This window comes from Populus euphratica, unplaced genomic scaffold (genome assembly GCF_000495115.2).
Source record: "Populus euphratica unplaced genomic scaffold, PopEup_1.0 scaffold588.1, whole genome shotgun sequence".
NCBI classification, from domain to species: Eukaryota; Viridiplantae; Streptophyta; class Magnoliopsida; order Malpighiales; family Salicaceae; genus Populus; species Populus euphratica.
In genome coordinates, this window is record NW_011500202.1 from 45,547 (window position 1) to 70,484 (window position 24,938).

At 29.4% G+C, this 24,938-nt stretch overlaps 2 protein-coding genes across 3 annotated transcripts in view; one reads left to right on the forward strand and one right to left on the reverse strand.

Moving 5' to 3' along the window:
• The first annotated feature begins 18,035 nt into the window (after nucleotides 1-18,035).
• Nucleotides 18,036-19,590, forward strand: LOC105111902 (uncharacterized). The gene has a single exon (XM_011007385.1). The coding sequence runs from the start codon at nucleotides 18,337-18,339 to the stop codon at nucleotides 19,342-19,344; it is 1,008 nt and encodes a 335-aa protein (XP_011005687.1). The 5' UTR covers nucleotides 18,036-18,336; the 3' UTR covers nucleotides 19,345-19,590.
• A 2,035-nt stretch (nucleotides 19,591-21,625) lies between these two features.
• The window catches only part of LOC105111904 (adenine phosphoribosyltransferase-like protein, putative (DUF2358)), an 8,554-nt gene continuing 5,241 nt past the window's right edge, over nucleotides 21,626-24,938 (reverse strand). For both annotated transcript variants that reach the window (XM_011007388.1, XM_011007387.1), the window contains exons 6-8: nucleotides 22,659-22,705; nucleotides 22,107-22,185; nucleotides 21,626-22,005 (exon numbers count right to left, since the gene is read on the reverse strand). In XM_011007388.1, coding sequence (XP_011005690.1) covers nucleotides 21,916-22,005; nucleotides 22,107-22,185; nucleotides 22,659-22,705 — 216 coding nt within the window. In that variant the 3' untranslated portion in view covers nucleotides 21,626-21,915. The remainder of the gene's footprint in view (nucleotides 22,006-22,106; nucleotides 22,186-22,658; nucleotides 22,706-24,938) is intronic.

Below are 24,938 nucleotides of genomic sequence, written 5' to 3' on the forward strand. Positions count from 1 at the left end.
AAAGGTTTAGCTTTGAAGGAGGCCTGTAGCCTGCAAAATTTGTGAAAAAAACTCACTGAAAAAAAAAAAAAACTGGTGGACAAACATGGGACCCAGTTGACTGTGATGCTCAAATGTGGGACCATGTTTCACGAGCCAAGAAAATTAGCATGGAGACATTGAGCTCCTCTTGGACTCCCTGCAAATGCCTAACATAAGCATCCAAAAAAACAGTAAAACCATTGCATTAGATGAGTAGTTTGTCCATATTTCATCTTGTTTGCCCCTCTCTTGTCTAATTTCTTTTCCTAGTTTGTTTGCTAAGGTCTTTGTTTGTCTTCTTAACTCATATTCTCATTGTTCTTGAGGCGGTCTCGTGTCAGAACACGTGAAAAAAACAATCTCGAGTGAATATATTAGGTGTTGATAGTATATCTAAATCTTATTGAAAAAAAATAAATACAAATCTTACTGAAAATTGATTCAAGAATATTCTTAACCATTAAGAAGATTTGAGAACAGAGACAAGTACGTTTATTTTTGGTGCTAAAATGAATTTTCTTATGCATCATCCTACGTGCACAAAAGAATCCTCTAGCAAACTTCCAAAATTACCATCTAATGGCTGATGGTGGTGTGATCAGGATTTCAGAAACAGTGGGAGCGAGTATATTATTTTTTATATTAAAATGTTAAAATATCTGAAAAAAAAAAAAATTAAAAAGTCATTTTGAAATAAAATACTTATTTTTTAAAAAATATTTGCCGATATTTTAACATTTTAATAAAAAAATAATATACTCGCTCCCACTGTTTCAGAAAATAATATGCTCTCCCCCACTGTTTCAGAAACAGTGGGAGAGTATATTTATTTTTTATATTAAAATGTTAAATATCTAAAAAAATAATATTTTTTTAAAAACACAAAAATAAACAATTCATTAATTATTTGTATAGAAAGGTGTTGGAGGTAAAAAAAAATTATTCCCATTTTGTGACTCAAAGGTTGACAGCTATTTAACTGTGACAATTTAAAACTGAAATGAAGAGATTGAGAGAAAAATTTATGTGTCATTATGGCTACGTTGCAAACATAATCACTTTGTTAATTGATAATTAAAAAAAATGTAGTTAATTATTAAAAAGTTCAATTAGAACAATAAAATACCGCAATAAATATACTAAAGGTGTTTTAAAAGTGATTGAAAATATATTTGAAAAATATATATTTTTGACAAAGTATTTAACACGATAAATATTTTTAGGTATTTAATAATTACTCAGTGTAATGTCATGTCTCTTTATATGATAACAAAAATTTTTTGCCAGGGTGCTAAATATGTTTTTTAAAATGATTTTTATTTAAAAATATATTAAAATAATTTTATTATTTTTAATATTAATATATTAAAATGATCTAAAAATACTAAAAATTAATTTTAAAATAATAAAAAAATTAAATTTTCATGAAAAGCATGTTAAATTGCAGTCTTAAATATACATTAAATAATATCGGTTATTATCTTGTGATATGATATTCGGAGACAGGATATGTGTATCTATATTTTTTTAAAAAAAATATGAATTTATGAATTTACTTTAAGATTATCAACACAACGTAGAGGAAATCTAAATAAATATGGATGTTACTTTCCCCTTACCAAGATAGGGGTCATCGGTACGCTTGAGTTGAATCCTTTCTATTTTGAAAGACAAAGGGAAATATATATATATATAGTTGAAAATGGTTAAAAAAAATATATATAGTTATAAAAATTGAGGGTTTAAAAAAATATATATAGTTATAAAAATTGAGGGAAAATATTTCATGAAGGTTTGTAGTAATTATATATTGTTGTCAGGTAAGCAAATGGGCATTTCAGGCAGCTAATTAAATTCATATTGAAATATATTTATCTCTTTATTAGCCCAGATATTATATAGTTTTGGCTTTGAATTTTGGTTTGTGAGCTTTGCTTGAATTTTCAAAGCAACTCATAGCAGACATTAATTGTATATTTTGACAAGAGATTTGAGAATACATGTTAGGTATTTTATTTTAGATTTTTTTTTTCTTTTGAAAATCGAAGTGAATACGAGAACCCACTCCGCACCAACCGTACTTCCCTCATCATCGTCCATGTTAGGATATGCATGCAATCACATAAAAGATTTATACATTTTTTTAAGAGGAGAGTAAAGAATTTATAAATAATTATTATTAAGTTGGTCCAATGGCTAAATGGTTTTGAAAAGAGCTATATTTATACGTTCTTTTAAGAGGAGTGGGAATAATTTATAAATAATTATTATGAGGTTGGTCCAATTATTACATGGTTTTGAAAAGAGCTATTGATTCATGTCTAATATGAAAAATATTCCCATCGTGAAGTTGGTATTTTATTTTTAAATAAATTATAGCTTAATTGATATTAATATTTCCTTTTTTTCTTGGAATGTGGAGTTCAATTTTATTATGTTTAGTTAGTGTTTTGTATTGTGGTGGTAATTATTTTTTTAAATATTTTTTATTTAAAAATATATTAAAATAATATTATTTTTTTATTTTAAAAAAATATCTTTCACATTTAAAACGATTAATTTTTTCTTTTGAAAAAAACAAGCACTTCTCTCAAAAGATTTTGCTACTCAAAACACTTAAATTCAAAATATGCTCTTCTCTGTCTCTATAGATTTTGAAGTAATTGGAGCATATAAAATAATATAAAGCATACCTTATATATATTTGCGTGAGAAGTTGGAAAGGGTCCGTCCATTTTCTGCACCCATATTAGATTATTTGCCGGCCCGGCAATATATATTATTTATGTAGATTATACTGTCAAAATTTATATTTCTTTGGTTTATGTATTATCCCACCTTTTCTATACATACCGAGATCATAAAGAGAAAAGGGACTGTTCATGCGATTGCAATGATGAAATCGAAACACGCAGAGCTAAAACATTAGTACATTATATTATAAATTTATTTTTATAATTTAATCAAATAACGTAAATTTTTTAATGAAAATGATTTTTTTATGTGATATTAAAATCTTAATTACTTTCATTCGAGGAAGTTCTAGAGATTTGCATTATGCTACAAATTATTTTCTAATTTTTGTTGTCATATTAGCAAAGGATATGTCTAGATATGGAACCCGCAATTGCTAATTCCATCCTAAGAAAAAAATGTTACTGGGTTTTTTTTTAAAAAAAAAATAAGGTGTGTATATATATATATATATATATATTAAAAAAAATTAAGGTGTATATTTATATATATATATATATATATATATGTCCAGATTAATTAGTTTTCATATATTGAAATTAAAAGTTTCCTAAATAAATTTTTTAATTCAAAACTCAAAAACTAAAACGATAAAATATATAACAGTCTAGAAACTATTGTAAGCTAATCAAGTCTTCATTGTAGATAACGAATTAGGAGCTGGGATCGATAATTGTTAATGTTCATCCTAAAATAAATAAGATTTCAACCCTACTTATTGAATCTCAGCGAATACAAGGGCCGGTTTATCACGAGGACCATGACCAAACCAGTAAACTAGTTAAACTATACATTATATATAGTCAGCTTTAGATTGATTTATTACAGAAAAGAAAAATTGTGAATAGAATCATACACGGCTAGAAATTTGATAAATAAAAACAAAAATATCAACAAAAATTTTTCTTCAATAGATTAAAGTGAATTTTACTAATAAAATTATTCATTATTATATATTTTTTTGATAAAAACCAAATGAAATATTCTATCAACATATACATATCGAAAAAATTATAATGAAAAATAAAAAGATAAAAAATAAATTAAAAAAATATGATTATATATAATTTTTACCAACAGATAAAATTAACTTGATAATAATTTTTTTTCTAAATTTACCAATAAAAATAATCCATTAACATAATCACAGGTCTTTTTCATCTCCATAAAGGATAATTGTAACAACTCAATGTTGCATTTGTCAAAGCACGTCTTTATGTTTTATTTTTTACCAAGAAAATTGATACAAGACTCAACGAGGCCAAATTACTTAATTAATAGTTAAAATATTGATAATAACAACTTAAACATCATAAAATAGAAAATCGATACAAGAGTCAACGAGGCCAAATTACTTAATTAATAATTAAAATATTGATAATAACAACTTAAACATCATAAAATCTTTCCAAACATATCTTGTAGTACTCATTTATTTCTATATTTTTAATTTTTTTGCTTCTTGTTTTCAAAGTTAAAACAACAACGTCTTCACGAGGTTAGGTAAGGCCATAACTCTGATTTTATAGCTGTAGGTTTAAAAAGTCTTCGTTTTATGGCTTAATTTCCAAATTAGTGAGCCCAAGCACAAAACGATAAAGAAACCAAATTAAACACAATGGAAGGCAGAATACTAACATGTTGACTGAAACTTGAAAAAGAGGGTCTGTCGTTTAAGTAATATTACGAATATTAATATGTAATTTTTGGAAAGCGTTAGAACTGCGGTAAAAGAAAATTATTAAAGGATCCAAAAATTTATTATTTATAATTAAACTCGAAACATGTTAAATAAAATAAAAGAGTATAACCACAGTTATTTTTTAAAATATTTTTTATTAAAAAATATATTAAAATAATATTTTTTTATTTAAAAAAATTATTTTTAATATTAATATATGAAAATGAACTTAAAATATTAAAAAAATATAATTTAAAATGTTTTAAAAATATAATTTTAAATACATTCACCGAACAAAATATCAATGGTTAATAAACCTCATTAAATTGGGAATTCCATGTTGGTGTTTCTAGTAATAATTTATATACACCGGGAACATAAATATTCTGTTCAAAATATATTAGTTCTTACATCATTTTTGTTTTTGGAAATTATGACAAATCGCACTATAAATTAACAAAAATACCATTCCACCTGGCATCTTGTATCGTATTTATAGCTTCCAACGGAATTTTGGTACCTAAGGTCGAGTTCTTTGGTCAGCGTAACCTTGCAGATCAAGGATGAATTTTGCAAGAACAAAATTTTTCTTTATTATTATTGTTGTTAGGAAAGTGTTTTCCTGTAGATTGAAACCATTTGTATCATGCATGGTAAATAATATTTAGGTTGTGTTTTTCTCTGCTATAGAAACTACATTTTAAGGCTAAAAAATAGTAATTTAATGTTATTTAGTCTTAAAACGCTGTTTGATAATAAACAAAGAGTGTGTTTATTTTTAAGGTAAATTTTATAGTTGTGTTTTGAAAAAAATAAATTTAGAAAAAATATAATTAGTTAAATTTAGATATGTATTTGGTAAAAATTATTGTTGAAGTTTACATGTAATAAAAAATATATATAAAATATTTAGTAATTATGTGGTTGTAGTTGTTTTAAAAAACAATTATTTGAAAATATATTAAAATAATATATTTTTATTTTTTAAAAAATATTTTTGATACCAGCGCATCAAAATAATCTAAAAATACTAAAAAATATTAATTTAAAATAAAAAAATAAAAAATTATCAAATTTTTTTAAAAGCTTTTTTCAAACTAAAAAATAAACAATATTTTAAAAAATTCAGCTAAAAAAATATATAAAAACTACTTTATAAAACTGCATTTCAAATTTAATTTTTTAATATACTTCATAATATAAAATATAGTTTTTATAATTATTAAATACCTTATTGTAATTTTTATTCGCAAACATAAAACCAGGCTCAAAACAAATGTACCCAAACACACTCAATTTTCATGCAGAAAATACAATAAAAGGGCGGTTTTGATTACAAGCTGTGTTGAAGGGCATTCACAGTACATGGACTGCAGGAAATTAATTACCGGAAGAAAGACTGATTCCATGGTGAGTGTTTATACGCATAAAATTTGCACAAAACACAGCTGATTTCATGTCCCGAGAGAATTCAACACTGTAAACACGGCGTTTGCTGGGCACGTGTCAGGTATGGGAGTCCATGCAGAGGTGCAATTTGGAACCTCGTCCGGTCTTTTTCAGAGCTCACACTTGCTAGCCATCAATGGTGCAGAGTTGCATGGTGGGGTTCGAAGGGTTTTTGAATCTAGCTAAAGCCATGATACTGACATGAAACCAGCTAGTCAAGCTTATCTTCTATGTTCGTCGTCAAAAGTCCTGAATGTGAAGAACCGGCCCTAGCTAGGGCTGGTTTTATTGCAGAGGCATGATAGTGGAAGGTTTCCACCTTTAATATAATGTCTTTTTTTATAAAAAAAAACCAATTTGTTTAGATTAAATGAATAAAGTACAAATACATATTACATCTAGAAAAATTATGGCTTATTGTTTGAAAAAATAATTTAGTATTTTAGTCAATAATTATAAGTTCATTTAATGATTTGAATCATAACAAAACCCTTTGAAATTTCTAAATTTTAGCTGTCTGTGTAGGAATTAATTGCATCTTAATTACGCATAGAAATGAATTTGAGTTGCCATAAACTAACGAAGAACAAGCTACTCTACTGGACTCCATTGATGGAAAACTTAAAACCGTTGATCAATATTAATTTTTTATTTATACAGCTATAAACAATTACTAGACTTTTATTCAAGAAGATGAAAATCTTGACAAGCAAGGAGAGCAAATAGTTGACTCGCAACCATGTAGATCCAAGGGTAAATTACAATTTACCTCCAAGAAGTTTACGTGCTGTCTTAATTCCACCTAAAATCTTTGACTTATTTCAATTAGACTCCATATCTTTCGTTTTTGTTCTAATGTGCCCCCCCATCTTTCACTTTTTCTAGGCGCCCCCCCCGCCCATTAGGTGTGTAAATTCTAATTTCATTCCTGAAATATCTCAATATCATTCAAAAAGTAATGAAATGAACAAAAAAAAAATAGAAAATATTTTTTTGATTAAAACAAATACAAGAAAGCCTAAGAGGATTGGTTTCCTAAGAAATCCTCAAGTCCTACCAGCTTCAATATTTCTCCCTTAGCAACGTCATCTTTACTTTTATCAATACTATAGTTAAATAAGAATCAAAATTCAAATTAATTTAACTCTATATTTTAGTTATTTCATCAAAACCTTCAAACATTATGGTCCCTCTTAGCTATCATATCCCTTCAGTTCTTTGATATAATAATGTCATAGGTGATATCAAAACTATCATGTATATACTCAAGCTACCATTCCATTCATATGGGATTTTAATTTTCTTTTTTCTTAATTCTTCTTCAAGATTTTTATAGAAATTGAATAAAAATTCTATTTGATATGTTAGTGAGAGAGTGTACGAGTGGCAATGGCAATGATAGTTGATACTTTTTGTTTTAAAAAATCAATTTTATATCGTATTTTTGTATATTAATCTTGTTTCTTTATTTTCAAAGGGCTATTAAAAAACTTTGTGAAAAAAGGTACTTTTATTGTATTCTTCATTGAAAAATGTATTTCTTTAATGATCTTTTCAATTTCAATATCTTTCATTCCTCTCTTTTAAGTTATATTAAGATATTCCATAAATTTTAGAGACAAATTTAAAATTTACACAGTGGAATAAAAAAAATACGAGGTCTAATTGAAATAAATCAAAGATTTTAGATGGAATTGAGAAAACATATAAACATTAGGGGAGAAAATATAAATTGAGAGCCCATAATTGGTAGTTAAGCACGGTGGAAGAAAGCGAAATCGACTTTGAAAAGGTCCTCTAGCCATCAACTTTAAAATTGACGAGTCGTTCCCTAATTTCTTAATCAGCAAGGCTGTTCGTCCAGATATAATATATAATTATATTTACACTACTCTATATTTAATTTTTATTAAATAAATAAAAATAACAAAATTTAAATTTACAAACATTTAATCATTAATGTTGTAAGATGTAAAAAAACTATCTTAATTTATAAACTTAAATTATTAAATATGATTATAAGAAATGTTTTATATTATTTTTTAATATTATAATATTAATTTCAAAAAAGTAATGATTAATGAACATCTCATAATGCTTTTAGTTAGGCACAGAAACAAGCTCTATGTGAAGCTTAACACTGTAATTATTGCTCCTAATTGATTTGATTGATGTCAGCAAGTAATTCAACAAATTAAACGACAGTGATCATTGCGAAACATCTACATGAGTTTTCTTCGAAGAGATACAAAAGAATTATGGTCAAAAGATCATTGCAATGCTTGTTATCTTTTCTGAGATAATCATCCTTAATCATCACTTCAAATCCATTTTCTTCGACATTTTTCAAACCCTTTTGAATGCAGCAATCTGCCTTTTAATATCTGGACAAATCTTAATTATCTGCACTCGCCGCTCATAATCAGTGCAAATTTCCTTTACCTTGTTCATAGAAACCATTTCCCTTGATTTTATAAAAAAATAAAATTATTTTCCAGCTAATAAACACATAATTAATTATTCCAAAATTTAATTTTAACCGGTGAAGTTATTTAGCTTTGACATAAATAGATATGTAAATTTTTTATCAATTTTTTTTTAATAAAAAAGGTCAAAAAAATGGACATGATGGGCAAGCAGCATTTCCAGAAGTTTTCTTCGTTTGACTAGATGTCGTTTGATTCCTTGAGCACCGTACATATTAAGAAGTCAAAAATATACAAAAAAAAGCTTTGACTACAAAACTGATGCAATGACCAACGAAACGATACTTCGGATTCTTGGAACTAAATCCAATGACCATGAAAGATTTAGTAAATCGAAATTACAAAAAGTTCTTCTTGATTATTTTTAAAAATGAAAAACTAAATTCGAAAACTAAACAATGAAAAATTATTTTAAAAATACAAAGAAACTTAGAAAAAATTGAAACTAACATATAAATCCTTAAAAATAAAAACTATGTTCATGAAGCCTTATAATGGAAATATGTCTCCACCGATACAAACAGTTTTGCAAGACACGTATTTCTTGACTCTCTCATTAGTATTACACTATGCAACTTTTTATATCTTTTATGGGCTATTTCAATTCCTGGGATGTTTTGAGATTTTATGTTACCATGTAACAATTTAAGTTTTTATACTTGTTTTTTAAATTTCGTTATTTTAAAAAAATAGTTAAGATTTGATCTTTATGCATAAAAAAATAGATTTTTTATTTGTATTCCAAGGAAATTCTTTAAGCAAAAAATAAATAAAAAACATACGAGATAATATAGATAAATAACGAGTGAAAAGTTCTTAAAATGATATGTAAGGGATGAAGCAAGTAATACATTTTTTTGAGAATTCTATGGCATTTAAAATAAAAAATTTAATGAAACCAAACATTGAAAAAGAAGAAGAAGAAGAAGGGTGATTCCAGAATTATGGTTGTTATTGTTTTTTAAGTTAAAATATATATTAATAATTTTTTTATTTTTTAAAAATATTTTTAACATCAATGGATTAAAATGATTTGAAAATATAAAAAATATATTAATTTAAAATAAATAAATAAAATAATTTTTTTAAAAAACCTTTTGAAACATAAAAATAAACATGCCTCCGTATTAGCAAAAAGTAAATGAAGACAAGAAAAATTAACCTAAATGTGACATGGCTGGTCTTATATTTAGCTTCTTCTTCTTCTTCTTTTCCAGTAATATTTTATGTTCACCCCCTAGAATTAATTGATTATTATTGAAAGCGGCAGAGAAACGCGTTATTTGATTGATACTGATGGAGTTGACGTAACGTTTAATCTTCTGCTTTAGAACGATTTCTTCAAATCGTGTGTTCTGCAATTTGTATGGCTAACGCGTCCAAGAACATGTCCTTTTATCCATCGTCTCTTTCGACCTTTCGTCGTCCCTTTTTCTTCCAAATATCAGTTTCTTCAATTCTCTCTCTAGAAAAAAAAAAAAACAGAGAGAGAGAGAAAAAGGAAGCAGCTTTCTTCGCGCTATAATTTACAAACCATGTGTTTGACATCGCAAGAACTGCGAGTCCTTACCGAACAGCTAATTAGTTAGTTTATTTATTCTCTTGGTTTCTTTTTAGTTTTATGTTTTAAAAATATTTAAAAAATTTATTTTTTTATTAAATTATTTTGATATATTAATATCAAAATAATTTTTTAAATAAAAAATATATTATTTTAAATTTTTTTAAATAAAAAATATTTTAAAAACAATCACAACCATATTTTTAAATAAAAATAATTTATATCTCACGAGATTAATGACTGTTTTCTTATTACATATTTCAACTGTCTGCATTGAACCCGTTCAAAGATTTTAATCAAATATTATGTTTTGAATTTGTTATGAATTAAAATTTAGTCTTTAAAAATATTACAGGTTCTGATTTAAAAATTTAATATTAAAACTACTTTTTTAAATACTTATATAATATTTTTTAAAGGTATTTAAATAAATAAAATGAAAGTGATTGAGGATAATATAGAAAACAAAATAAAATAAATTTTATCTTTTTTAAATATGTAAATTCAATTTATTTATTAATTAAATTCAAATTAAACACTATAAAATAATTCAATTACAGTCAAGAATTTTTTCCAAACAACATGTTAATCCCAAACTCAGAGAACAATTATATCCTATCAATGCATGTAACTCATTTAATTATGCAAATGTAGTGGAGGATTGCTTTACGATTCTATCTTCTGGGCATCAGTGATTCATCGGCTCCTCCAAAAAAAATGAAAAAGAATAAAAAAAATGAATTATTCAGTATATTTAGAGTTGTGCTATTACATCTCATGTAAAAAGATGGAATTCGTAAATTATTTTTATAATAGATAAGTATAATCACTAGTATATACTTCATAATTTCTTGAATAAAAAAGCTTATATGGATGGTTTATTTGCGAATTAACCATGTTTATATAGGTTATGGCCTTATAATTCTATATTTTAGACATCATTGATTGATTGATGGATCCTCAAAAAAAGGTTACAAAAAGAATAAAAAAAGGAATTATTCATTATTTTCAGGAGTTATACTAATTCCATCTCATGCAATCCATAAATTATTTTCATGAAAAATCCATATTTTTATAATAGAAAGGACTAAGACCACTTATATATATATATATAATTTGTAAAAAAAACATAAATTATATGGGTTATAGTTTTAAAATGCGAATTAACCATGTTCCAATTCTCAAAGTAGTACGGATAACTTGCATTTTAAGAGTTGATAGGGGGCACGTGTTGTGTTTGGAAGTTAGGGTGCATTCATGGCTCTTCCACGTGAATCACTCAATTGGGATCCTCTGCATTTTCACACCTTATTCTTACGTTTTTCTCCATTGCTGCTAAGTTTCTTGAGAGCCTGTAAAAGAGATTTTTATTTAGCATGAGATAGGAGAATGATGCACAACTCCTATGCATATTATATATAATATGCCCATAAAAGGAATGTATTTTTCTTTTTATATTTGAGAAAATAATAAAAATTATTTTAAATGTGTAGTTGGATAATAATATCAAATGAGGTCTAAACACCATTTGACTATTCTGTTAATCACGTGTTTATAAAAAATCTAAATTTTTTGGTTTAAAATTAATTGTTTTGGTGTTTTTGTATTGTTTAATATACTAATATGAAAAATAAAAGAAAATTATTTTGATATATTTTTAAATAAAAAATATTTTAAAAAACAATTTATATAATAACATCAAACAATTAAATTTAAAAATTTTCACGGATACTTTGGAACAGCAACAATCATCTTCGTCATCTGACCACCAAAAAGTAACAATCATCATCAGATCGGCAGAGCCGTCTGGTAAGCCCAGATAAGCAAAGAACTTTTGATAGCCAATTTGCTTGTCCTTCTGTATCATTTTGATGCAGAGCGGTTCAATACAGCTAAGCCCATCTAGCCAAGATTTTGTACTAGTCTAAATAAGTGGACAAACCGTTGTCCGAAAACTGGGCTTCATCGACCCAAAACTAGGTCTTGACGTGCATGGATCACGTTCTTCAACTGAAATAAACATCCTTTCCTCAGCCGAAGATAATGTTTGGTTACTGTCAGAACTATATATATAAAATCTTAATAGCAGTCCAAGCTAAATCAGGTTTAATAATGGTATTTAGAGGAGATTTTTATTTTTTGGGATATAAAAAGAGAATCTTCCACAGCTAAAATCTGCATGAAAATATTTTGTCTTAATACACACAGAGGAATCTCAGGAGAACTTACTATTAAGATTTTAAAAAACATGGCATGATGCTGTGAAAGCTGAGCTCTTTGAAGTAACTAGTGAAATTACTTGGACTGTAGTAATTGTCAAATAACTTAGAGGATTGAATTCTGTAATCATACAGGGGATCGAATGGATGTAGAGAAGGGAGAGAGTTTCTTCATCATTATGTAATTTAAGTATTAAGACCCAGCACTAATTAGATTCCCAATTGAAATAAATAATAAAATAAATAAATAATAATAAAAAGGGCCAAGAGTTTTTCTTTAGGAGTAAAGCTAACGAGTTCTTGAAGGGCAACCCTTCAAAAGCATTTAGGTGGATAAATTATCGTCCATTAACTTAGAAAAGAGAGTATCGCAATCATTGCTTAATTAAAATAATTGTCTATAAGTTAAATTTATTAAAATAATTTCGAAAAGGAGTTTGCTACATCTCTACCCTCAACTCCTCCCCCCCTCCTCCGTTTTTTATGAGCTTATTTTTATCAACAACACAAGTAATACGTTGCAATAAAAGAAAATTAAAAGCCTATGCTGAGTTTTTCCTTTTTTAATAATCATTAATTTCTTTGAGCATTGCTAGAGTATCATGAACGTGGTATTAATTCTCATATTATATGTTTTGTCGTCTACAACATTCGGATATTGAGTTCTTATGATAAACTAATTCTAAAAGATAAAAAAATAAAAAAAATATACAATTTCATTTATTAAGAAAAAAGATGGGTAATTTTTTTCAGAATTAGTTGGACAAAAACAAAAGGGCAAAAATTTAACACTAAATAAAATAAATAGTCTTAGATATTTGTTCGGTACATAGAAAGTTTTTTTTTCTCTTTTTTTTTTTTTTAAAATAGAAATGGCAAGAAACTGAATATTTAATTTTCATTTTTTTTTATAGAAAAGTTTGATTTGATTCAATCTCACTGTAAGTACTAATAGGGGTATATTTGTCATTAAAAAAATTGACGGCATAGTACATAGTTCAATTATACAGAAATAAATTTCGTGACAGTGAATTTAATTGAAAGAGCTTTAATGCTTTATAACAAGATCCCTTAGGTTTTTTCTTCCCCCCCTTTTTTATTTTTATTTTTGTGGTATAGAAGCATTGTGTGGGTAGAAACAATATCGGGTATAGCATGCTCATTTATTGATGAATAAAGAGTTCTTAATTTAAGGGCAAATACCAGGGTGTGATTGAGATCACCTTCCTTTAAACAAAGGGCACCGCCCTTTTAATTCTACATTTATTTGCTTTCTCTCCTTTCTTTTTCTCGTGTCAAAATCGCCGTGTGAAAGAAATGGCACTAATAATTAATGAAAAAAGAAACAACATTAATTCAACGACTTCTACAATCATTTCTATATCTTGAATAAATTTATATATTCAAAAGTTATCGTGAATAGATTGGTAGTTTTTATTGTTGTGGTTTTATTTTAAAAATAAATTTTTTAAAAATATTTTTAGTTGTGTTTCTAATCAAATAGGTTTTTTTTTTATTATTATTGAAATTGCTTTGAGATAAGCTTTTGTACGGGAAATAAATGAAAAATAGATTTTTATAAATGAAAAACAAATTATTTTAACTTTTTACAAATTTAAAATTTAAAATACAATTATATATGAGATCTATTCTAAAAAATAAAAGATATTTAACTAATTAAATATTTTTTTTATAATTAAATAAAAAAATAAAAACTATCGTAATATCAATCTGTCTCGTAGCAAAGAACATGGGATTTGCTGCAAATATGCTAGACAATATTATGTACGTTAGACATAGCGTATGGGTGTTTATGCCATCCAAATAAGGAAAATCAAGCATTAACGTCTACAGAAAATTTGTCACTTAATGTGAAAGCTAAGTAATTATTCGAATAATTAACACAAATGCATGCTAGTACATCCACGCTGGGTCTTTATAATTAAGAGCTCCTCCCACCCTTACATTGGCTGTGAAAATGAATTTGTTTTAAGCAATAACTCTTACTAATTAACAACGAGAATATATATAAAAATATTATAAAAGAAAGGAAATAAAAAGATAAGAAAAGGCATCACCGATATGATAAGCATACGATAGGGACACAGGAGGCCCTTTTATATACTTTTTTTTTTTGTCTAATGGGAACCTTTTCTTCTAATAAACTAAGCATGCAAACTATCAAGCAAAGCATAGGCTAAAGCATGGCTAGCATGCCAAGCCATCAAACAAAAAGAATCGAATAAAACTCATTTAAATCCAAAGGCACGATGGAACTAGCTTATGAATTGCTGTATTTTGTCCACAATGTAGCAAGCCTTGATTGGCATCTTTTTGGAAGCCAGGAAATAAACAATTGGGTGCAAAAGAAGAGACATATATGCTGTGTTCGCGGACCAAATTAGCTTTCCATGTAGATTATATTGATTTTTTTTGTTCGGATGATCATTCACGCACACCATCAAGTGGAGTTGTCTACTTGTGTGTGTGTGTGTGTGTAAAATAATGTTTCGGCATAAGCATCCAATTTTGCATTTCCAACGTTTGGGCATAAGCATCCAATTTTGCATTTCCAACAGGCAGTGAACACCCTCAAAAGTAGAGGCTTCTCTAGTGCCCTAATGTCATAGAAGTGATTAGTGAAGCAAATACTGCAAAAGTGGCTGGGGAGTCTCCTTTACACTTGGGCTCATCTCTGTTTGACAATGTTGCTTCGAGATGGCCAAAAAACAAAAAGGGGAAGAAGGAAAGCGATAATAAAAAAAGGAGTATTAACCCTTTTGTAGCTCTAAAGAGAGAATAAAAATCAAAGTCACTGCTTGTAATTGTGGGTGGGAATTATGAGGGGACAGTGCAGCCCAGCTCACAGTCACGACAGAGAGAGAGAGGTGTTCAAGAGCCCTTTCAAAGGCGCCAATCAAGGAAAGGGAACATGAACTGTAAGCCTTAGCTGCTACCGATGGCTGTGATGATGGATGGTGAATGATGGAAGCCTTGTGCTTTGATCATCATTCAAGAACTAAACTTGGTAGTATAGATGTGAGAACAAATATAAATATTTATTTAATATTTTGGTAGAGAGAATGATTTTCTTCTGAAGTATATGCTATTTAAACTCACACTTCAGTAGGTTTAATCATTAATGGCAAAACAGCTCCCTGTGATTCAATGCTTTTGTCATAAAGAAATTTGTACTTTAAAAGAGAATAATTAATTAAGTCTTTAATTAGTTTTAATGAAACCCTATTGGTTGTATTAAGCATATGCTAGATGACACTTGTGGGGTGGCAACCCTGTACTTTGCTGGTGTTTTCCTAGGCCTTTGCCCTCCCAACAACACTAAAATTTAAGATTTGATCTATTGATGCATACACAAGATATGTAATTTCATTATCAAAAGAAAAATGATAAATACAAACAAAAACATCATTAAAATGTTTATGTAAGTAAATTAAGTAAATTTTACTAACAAAATATTCTCTCATTATATTTATCAGTGAAAACCAATGAAAATATCTTCCGGTATATACTGAAGGAATTATAATGAAAAAAAATAAAAAATCAAAAAAATATGATGATATATTATTTATATAGATAACATTACCGATGGACTAATTCTACCGGTATATTATAGAGAGTTATAGAATTGTTTACTTCTCAATTGCACTGTTCATGTTTTTAATTACATACGAGATCATCGACGGATTAATTCTATCGGTATTTTTTAGAGAGCTCTAAAACTGTTTACTTTTTAATTACATTGTTAATTACTATTCTTTACAGACAGAATCATTGACAGATTGAAAAGTTATCGGTGATATTTGAGGGGTTTCTAAAATTTTGTAATTAAATTAAATATTATAGATAGAATCACCAACAAATTGAAAAGTTGTTGGTAACATTTGGGGGTTTTTAAAACTTTTTATTAAATTAAAAATTTAAATTAAATATTACAGACATAATCACTAATAAAATAATAAAAAATATTAATATTTAATTATTTATCATTAAAACCGCTGGTAAAATACTCAATTAAAAGACTAGAATCTCTTATTTCATAACAAACACGTCTCTTCCTCTTCTTTTTCGGTAAAAAAACACTAACATTCTTTTTTTTATTTCTCTTCTCTCCTCAACTCCTTCTCTTTTTATCTTATTCACGAGCAAATATGTTTTCTTTTCTTTTTTTTAATTAGTTTTTTTTAATTAACATATTTTATGAATTTATTTTTTCTTTTCTTAGATTCACTCATAATTAAATTAAGATAAGATTTTTTTTTTCTTCTTTTTCTCATATGAGATTGATTTTGTTGGATTTATTTTAGTTCTTAATTTAATTATTTGTTGCTGGATTATGGGTTCTGGAAATGGTTTTCTAGGCTAGGTGAGTTTTTTTTTGTTGATTTATTTATTTTTTGTTGTTTACTTTTTTTGTGTTATTTATTTGCTGTAAATTTTTTTGAGTTGATTTTTTTTCCAAGCAACTATATTCTTGAGTATTACTGAATGTTGATTTATATTAATTTAATTTAATTATTTTCTACTTCTATTATATAAATTTTTTTTAAAATATTTTTAAATAATTACCAATGATATTTCCAACAGATTAAGTTCATTGGTATATTTTAAAGAATTGAAAAAAAGCACTGCAAATGCCACCATATTATTGTTTAATCACTAACAGAATTACATAAAATATTTTTGTTGGTTATATATAAAATTTTAGAGGGAAATACCAATAAAATGAAACGAGTAATTTTTTTAACGTATTTTTTCTATGAGAAACTATCGCACCTCATTGTGAATTGTATGTTTTTCTTTTATGTTCATTTTTTTTATTTTTTAATACTTTTTTATTTTGTATTATCTTAAAATGGTGGAGGTTTGTTAAATTAGAAGCCAAAAGATCCAATTAAAAAAAAACCTTAAATGACAAAAAGGTTCAACAAAAAGGGAATTGAATAAAAAAATAATGTTAAGGTGTCTCACTGTTCAATCTCAAATATTTTAATATTTTTAGTAATTAATGGAGTTGTTTTAATTCATATTCACCAGATTAATTTTCATATTGGTCCCACAAAGTACCAATTTGAAAAGAAAAACCTAAATCAGGACGTAATAATATCTTCACAGTGAGGCGGTTCTTAATTAGAAATACAAAGAGACCTATATGAATTCTAATAAAACAGTAAAACACCATATTGCATTCTTGACGAAGACAGCGAATTAGCCATGTAGTTTATAAAAATAAATTAAAATTGTGGCATGTCATATTTTATTTCGTGCATCACATGATGTCAATAATAAGTTTTTTTTATTAGAAGGGTTTTTATTATTATTTTTTTATTTACAGATTAAGTTTGTATTAGATATTATGATAGGAATTATTTTTCTAAGTGTTTTTTATTTAAAAATATATTAAAATATTTGTTTTATATTTATTTTAAAATCAGGACATTAAAATTTAAAATTTAAAATAAAAATAATTCAAGTTTTTTTAAAAACACGAGCAGACAATAATAATAAACACTTTCTAAATGAATATTTAATCGTGCAGTGCAAGTGTTTTCATAAAATTATATTTAAATTGAAAAAACATTAATTTAAAATTTCAAGTCAACTCCTTCACGGGCTATTCAAGCCTTGAACTGAATCAATCCGTGAGTCATGAATTATTAACATGTTCTCTCCATCTTATATTTTCCTTTTTTTATTTATTATGAAAACCCCTTTTTCATTAAAAATTTATGATTAATAATCATGGATTGGGGTATTTAAGTACTTGGCACTCCTAATAAACAAGAGACAAAATTTATCTTTTAATTATTTTTTAGTTTCATTTTTTTCTTTTGACTACTTTGTTTGAAAAAAAAAGAATCCTAGTAAGATTAAGTTTCACTTTCAGACTAACTCTATCCAAATTAATGCCCTTGAAAAAAAAAAAAAAATCATAATACAAAGAGGCACCACCTCCCTTCCCCTGCTGTGACCTAATCATAGCAAAGAAGAAGAAAAAAAACAAATAATCCCATCAAACCAGCTCTTCAAAACCCCTCGTGCACAACCCCCCACCTCCCTCCCTCCCTCCCTCCCTCCGTCTCAAACTTCCCTGGGTGAGTTCACCAACTGAATGTTTTGTTAAAGAACACGCTAGCTAGTACCAACATGATCCCAGCATGTTTCAGCAATCCCAGCACACTCTCGAGTACCTCTCAAGTGCCTCAAAATCTCGTTACTTGCATTTACCAAACTCAACTCTGCAACTCACCAACCTATCTCACGCTCACTTGGTCAAAATCTCTCTTCTCTCACTCCCTAACCATCTACGCTGCTGATTCTTTCTCCATCACCATCTCTCTATACCCGTCATCCTTTTCTTTATTTAGAAACAAACCAGGCTCCAAATCCCTCTACCTGACCCACCACCATTACCAAAGAATCAAGCTTTACTGGGACTTCACTCGAGCTGAGTTCTCTCACAGCTCGGCTGAGCCCGAATCTCGCTTCTACATTGCCATCTCCTGCGATGCAAGATTGGAATTCTTTCTTGGTGATCTTTACTCAGAGTTGACTCGGAGATCCGGGTTGGTCATGACTCGCCAACTCGGTCATGAGCCGGCTTTGTTGTCTCGGAGGGAGCATGTGTTTGGACGCAAGAGCTACGTGTCCAGGGCTAATTTCTTGGGGTCCAAGCATGAAATTGGGATAGAGTGTAGTGGGGGCAAGCTTGAGGTTAAAGTTGATGGCGAAATTAGTCTTGTTATTAAGAGGCTGGCATGGAAATTTAGAGGCAATGAGAGAATCTATGTTGGTGGGCTCGAAGTTGAGTTCTTTTGGGATGTGTTCAATTGGGTCAACAACAACAACAATGGTCTTGGTGGTGCTCATGGTCATGGTGTGTTTATTTTTCAAGTCGGTGATGGTGGTGTATGGCCTCAAATGGGTGGTCCAGAGAAGAGATTGATGAGGAAGAGTATGTCCATGGTGGGGCCCACATCGACTCCGCCGGCACTGTCGTTGTCATCACCATCCCCGTCGTGCTCTAGTGTGCTGCAATGGGCGGAGGAGAGTAGTGATTGTGGGAGGAGTTCATGTTCTTCATCTACTTCTAGGTCGTGTGGGAGCAATATCGGAGGGTTCTCTTTGTTGTTGTATGCTTGGAGGAAGGACTGAAACTTGAGAAATATGGATCGTGTTTTCAAATTCGTGGATTATTGATAATTTTTTATTCCATAAAATATTTGAATCTCGAGGTTTTTCAAATATATGTTGTGTTATTTAATTTGATTATATATTGTGTAAATAAAAAACCACTTTAATATTTTTTTATTGGGAAAACGACAGATTTGTCCCCCAATTATCATGTAATTCTCATTTGAGTCACCAAATAAAAGAATTTCCCCGATGCTATTTATCAAACACTATCAATTTAACCCAATATACCGCTAAAATATATGACAAAAAAAAAATAAAAACCTTAAATTTACTTCTATTTTTATGTCAATTATGTTTTTCATTTGGTCGATTATTTTGAATTGTATTGAATTTAACTTTTTTTGTGAGATAATTTATTCAGTAATATATTAAGCCTTGGATGGATATAAAATGTCATCTCATAGATATAAAAATGTTTAATACTATCATAAGTTGGTTATTGAATTAATTCGACAAATTTAGAAACCACAAGGGGTAATTGAGCAAACTCAAAGGTTAATTAACCAAATTTAAAACACATAAAATAAATAATTGACATAAACACAATAGTAAATTAAAGGATTTTGCATAAAAAATAGGTTAATTTAACTTTTCTCCTTGAGTTTGAGGCAAATTCGGTTTCTCCCCTTAAGATTTTGATTGTTGCAATGTCTTCCTGAAGTTTCAACCAACTATTAATGTCCCTCTTCAAGTTATCCAAAAGTAAGAGAATTGTTTTTTCTTTTTTCAATCTCTAAACTTCTAAAATTTGATTAAATAGAACCCTTTTAAAATAATTTGATGTGGTCGAATATTTACTTTGATTAAAAAGTTCAAATGATACCACATATATCATTTATATTTAAAAATATAAGAAACAAAATTAATTTTTTTTTTAATATAGTTGAAAAAAAAGACAAAATAATTTAAAATTTTAAGAATATATATTTAATTAGATAGACCATCAAAGATAAAATAAACTTTAAATTTAAGAAGTCTAATATCCCAAAAAAATGGACTTTTAAACTTTTGTATTGCTACGAATGATATTATAATTAAAAACTTACAAAATAATAATATATTTAATTAACTAATTAATGTGTACTCTGACTCATCAAAGTAAAAATAAAACAATTATTTGTTTTCTTAATGAGCTTCATAGTTTAAACTTTTATTCTTACATCGAATTTTTAAGCAGCTCTCAAGATACGAATCATAAGCTCGAAAAGGTCACACAAGGACCTTCGCCTAAAGGCTTCCAGTTGATGGACTGATTAAAAATCTTTTCTGGAGTGTTTTAAGGACGACGGGGACTAGAGGAAAGCAATCACCACTCCCTTTTCACCGGAAATTATAACTTTCTTCTTTCAATTCCGTCGTTAAGTAGGAAGAAACAGGGCACCATGACCTCAAGTTCAAAAACACTACTATTCGTGAGCCCCACATGAACCAGCAACAGAAAAGCAATAAAATAACCATCTAGGTGGTGGCCAAGTGATAAAGACTTGGGATCAAGGAGTATGTTCCCTTTGTGGTCTCAGGTTCGAGTCCTTAATTACTTATATGATGACCACTGGAGGCTTACATGGTCATTAACTTCAGGGCTCGTGAGATTAGTCGTGGTACGCCCTACTATTCGTGAGCCACACATGAACCAGCAACAGAAAAGCAAGGAAATATTGAAACCATGCGCGCATGCACCACCGCCATCTCTACTCATATTAATCTAAAAAGAAAAGCAAGGAAATATTGAAACCATGCACGCATGCACCACCGCCATCTCCACCACCACAGCACCTAGGATTCCCAGACACTCACTCCAAACAAGAACTGAAAATTTCAAGGTGGTTGGTTCCTTTTTGTTATTAAGGTGATGAAAGACTTTCTGCGCTAAAACATGAGTAGCTCTCATTAATACTTTTACGCACAACGCAAATATTCTTCTTGTGCTTCGTGGCCATGCTCCTACCATCATTGCAATAGCATACCTTTTGTCCTTTATAATAATCTAGCCAACCTCGAAAGAAAATATACAAGCAGAAAATATTCTGTTCTCTTTGGGTAGCAAAACTTGACTTGGGGACAGCACTACTCCAATCCAGGGAAATAGAAGCACATCCCAGCTCTAATAACAGCGCTATCTCGCTTTTATCAAGCCTCAGCCTTTCTCTTTGCCTTGTGCTCCAGCCGTCTGTCATATTTCATGCTCTACCAGCAAGAGAACATGCGGTGATTTATGTGTTTTTTATTCCAGGAAAAACCATGCATTTCAACAAGAGTTGTATATTAGTTCCCACAGGAGAACGAACAGAGACAGTTGTAGTCTAGTTGGTTAGGATACTCGGCTCTCACCCGGGTTCAAGTCCCGGCAATGGAACTCCTTTCATTGTTTTTCCATCCAACTATAGAGTTTCTTTGAGCAGACAGGATGATGGTTGCTAACTTAATCCATACGAAAGTCTACATTGTCTTTAAAACCACGAGGACTTTTTATTCAAATTGCAGAGATCTGATTACATCAGCTTTAGATTTCCAGACGTTTTCTCAAATTCATTCACCAGGTCTATCAAAGCTAGGGGTAAATATCTGACCAATAGCTTCAAGTGCAGAAACATTCCAGCTCTCAGAATGCCTGACAATCTGTCAAATGGAAAGTTACAACCCCTTATTAATATCGGAGCCACGATGTAGAAACATGTCATAAGAAATAATATTGTCAAAAGCAGAAGGTTTCATCTCACTTTAAGCTTGTTATCTAATTCATAGACCGTGCTTCCGTCGATTGAAATGAGAGGCCTCCATGGGAATTTCAGGTATGTTCTGCAGATTAGATGAACAGGTTAGTACAGTAATTAAGCAGGAGCCATAGTGGATGGTGTGAAATATAAAATTAAAAGCTTGACAAGACTAACAATTGATTTAGGAAGACCTAAAAAGGCAACATACAGTGAAATAACCATTTATGGGATTCCTGATTGAGTAGTATATTCAGAATCCATCCACAGCCACCTACTGGACACATGCACATAGAGTGCTTATGCAGATTCACATATTCAATGCGGTTAAATTTCAATTGATGCCTTATCGATAAACCTTCTCCAAATTAGAAAAGATTAAGACAACCTTACAATTAGATTTCTCATGCAAACAGAACATTTCAAGATGCAAAAATCTTCTTCTTTTCGAGGCAAAATTCTCTTTGCTATTTTAAGAAACACTACAAGCAAAAATGAAATTCCAAACAAAAACCATCAATAAAGGAAAGGGAGATTTCATCAAAACCAATTAAGCACCTTAGTTTCCATCTTGCCAGCACAAAATATGTTTCGGAATTGACACCCTGCATGCAAAGTCATATTACTGTGCATTGTTATCAGCAACATCAAATAGTGAATAGTTCCAAGTGGAAAAGGAAAAGGTTTAGCTCAAGAAAATAATTGCATGTGTTCTTCAGTGCAGACTCCCCCACCACCCCCCGGCATATTAGAACTATAAACTTGCACGAGCAAATTGTAAGACAGCAACTCTTGTTATCTTAGACACCTATGCGTTTGTCCACATGGTTGCCCCATAGGATATAGCCATTCATCTTCCATTCTCTCATCCCCTATATGGCGGCGATGGTAGGAGTGATTTTGGCAGCACTGATTAATCAGAATCAATAGATAAAACAAGTCCAGCTATAATCTCCTACTGCAACCTAAGATGTTCTAAAACATAAGCACTAGCATTAGAGGCTGCTAGAAGGAGATATACCAAGAATTGCTGGATATCCTATGCATCTGCACTAAACTATGAATCCACACTGATCATGCTACAAAAACTTAAACTATCAACTACACAGAGTTCTCCACAGTGAACTCTTGAAGAATCCTCCGTGCAGCCTAGATTACAGGACTACAATAGCAAAGTGTCAAAAGGCATTTGCCTAAAAAAGCGCATGTGGGATAAAGTATGGAACCAAGGAGTGGTCATCGAAGAAATGCTGCAGTAAAATGTAGATCCGAGAATTATTTTGTGAACAACAAGAAGTTCCAAATCCAGTACAAGCAAGCTTGGAGGAGGGCCAAGCGCTGCTGCTCATTTTTAATGGGTGAAGCCAAGAAGTCTTGTACATGTACCAAGAATTTAAGATCTAGGCAACCCTAAAACTCCTTTTTTTGCCAAATTTTTAGTGTCCTCAATTATACCAGAAATTTACTGATAATTCAATAAATGATTGTCTCCAATAAAATGATTTATAACATAAGCATCGTGGAAGTATATGGTATGACAAGTGATACTTATTTTAGCATGATTATATAATAAAGCAAAGAGAGGAAAAACTTATGCATAAGCACAGGGACCATGTAAAGCCAAATCACAAAACAAAATGCCCAAAAGGGCCTTAAAATCCTAAGAACGTAAGATTATAAAGAGTGAACATGCGATTTGGCTTAAGGGAGTGAATCCAAGGGGGTATATTCTTGTTTTGCTACAAACCCTCAGCTAAAAAAATTTCCTTTGAAGTAAGCACTTAAACACTTGAGGCAAAAACACGAATTTTATGACAGATTTCAAAGTAGTATGTTGAGTTTGGGCAATTGATCAAGGAGCTTGACATTCTATACAGGAAAGAGAAGTTATAAAATAAAAAACAGCTTTATCCAGCCAGTTCTCAATCACTACACCAAATTTCCCAAACTATGCTGTTTGGACTATAAGCTGGGGTGATGATTTAACTATATGTTTCCTAAAATAGTTCTCACTGTCAAATATATCAGGATTGGCTCGAATGACATGATATAAAGTTGAGACTTTATGTGAATATGCAGTTTTTATGAAATCAATTTTAAGTTTGTAGAGATCGTTTACCTTCTCAATGTTTTGTAATCCAATTGATGGAGAATCGAAGAAAGGAACCAGCAAGTTCAAATTGCGTGAATACAACTTAGTGCCTGATCAAAAAGCAAGGGGAATGAAGATTGAATTCCAAGTAATGCAAGCAGACTCTTATAGACTTTCATAGAACAATTAGAGATGAGAATTTGATTGAATGTAGTTTCAGATCAGTTAGGGATCTCCTCAGTATCTGATGATTTGGCATAAATGAAACAGCTGAAGATGTCTAATCAAATAAAAGCTCAAAGATTTTTACCTTGGAATTTAATGGTTGGATCTTCAAAGATACAATCTTCATCATAAATCGTTGACGTGAAAACCCCTGCTTTTAATAAATAATAAAGCATTAATTAACATGGGCAACTGTATGAGTATTTTGGTGCTAAAGGAGCAATTATCTGGATCTTTCATTGAGAGTAGGGATGAGATTTTCATGGAATCATACCCAATGCAATCCCAAAACTCATGCTTGAGAATAAAATGAAAACAAAACTGAGGTTTCATTTTTTTATTTTCTATTTCTTCTTTGATGAACATGGTGCAATTTTGTTGAGCCTGAATGAAAACGAAAGTTCAAGCCAAAACCAGACAAGGCTACAAAGGAAGTGGCGGTAACCCAAAAAAGGAAAGGAGTAATATCCAAAAAAAAAAAAAAAGCCTCTATAGCCCCCAAACAACGACAAAAAAACATA

What these genes read in the sequence shown, in the direction of transcription:
- LOC105111902 (XM_011007385.1), top strand. Translation starts at nt 18,337, where the DNA reads ATGATCCCAGCATGTTTCAGCAATCCCAGCACACTCTCGAGTACCTCT.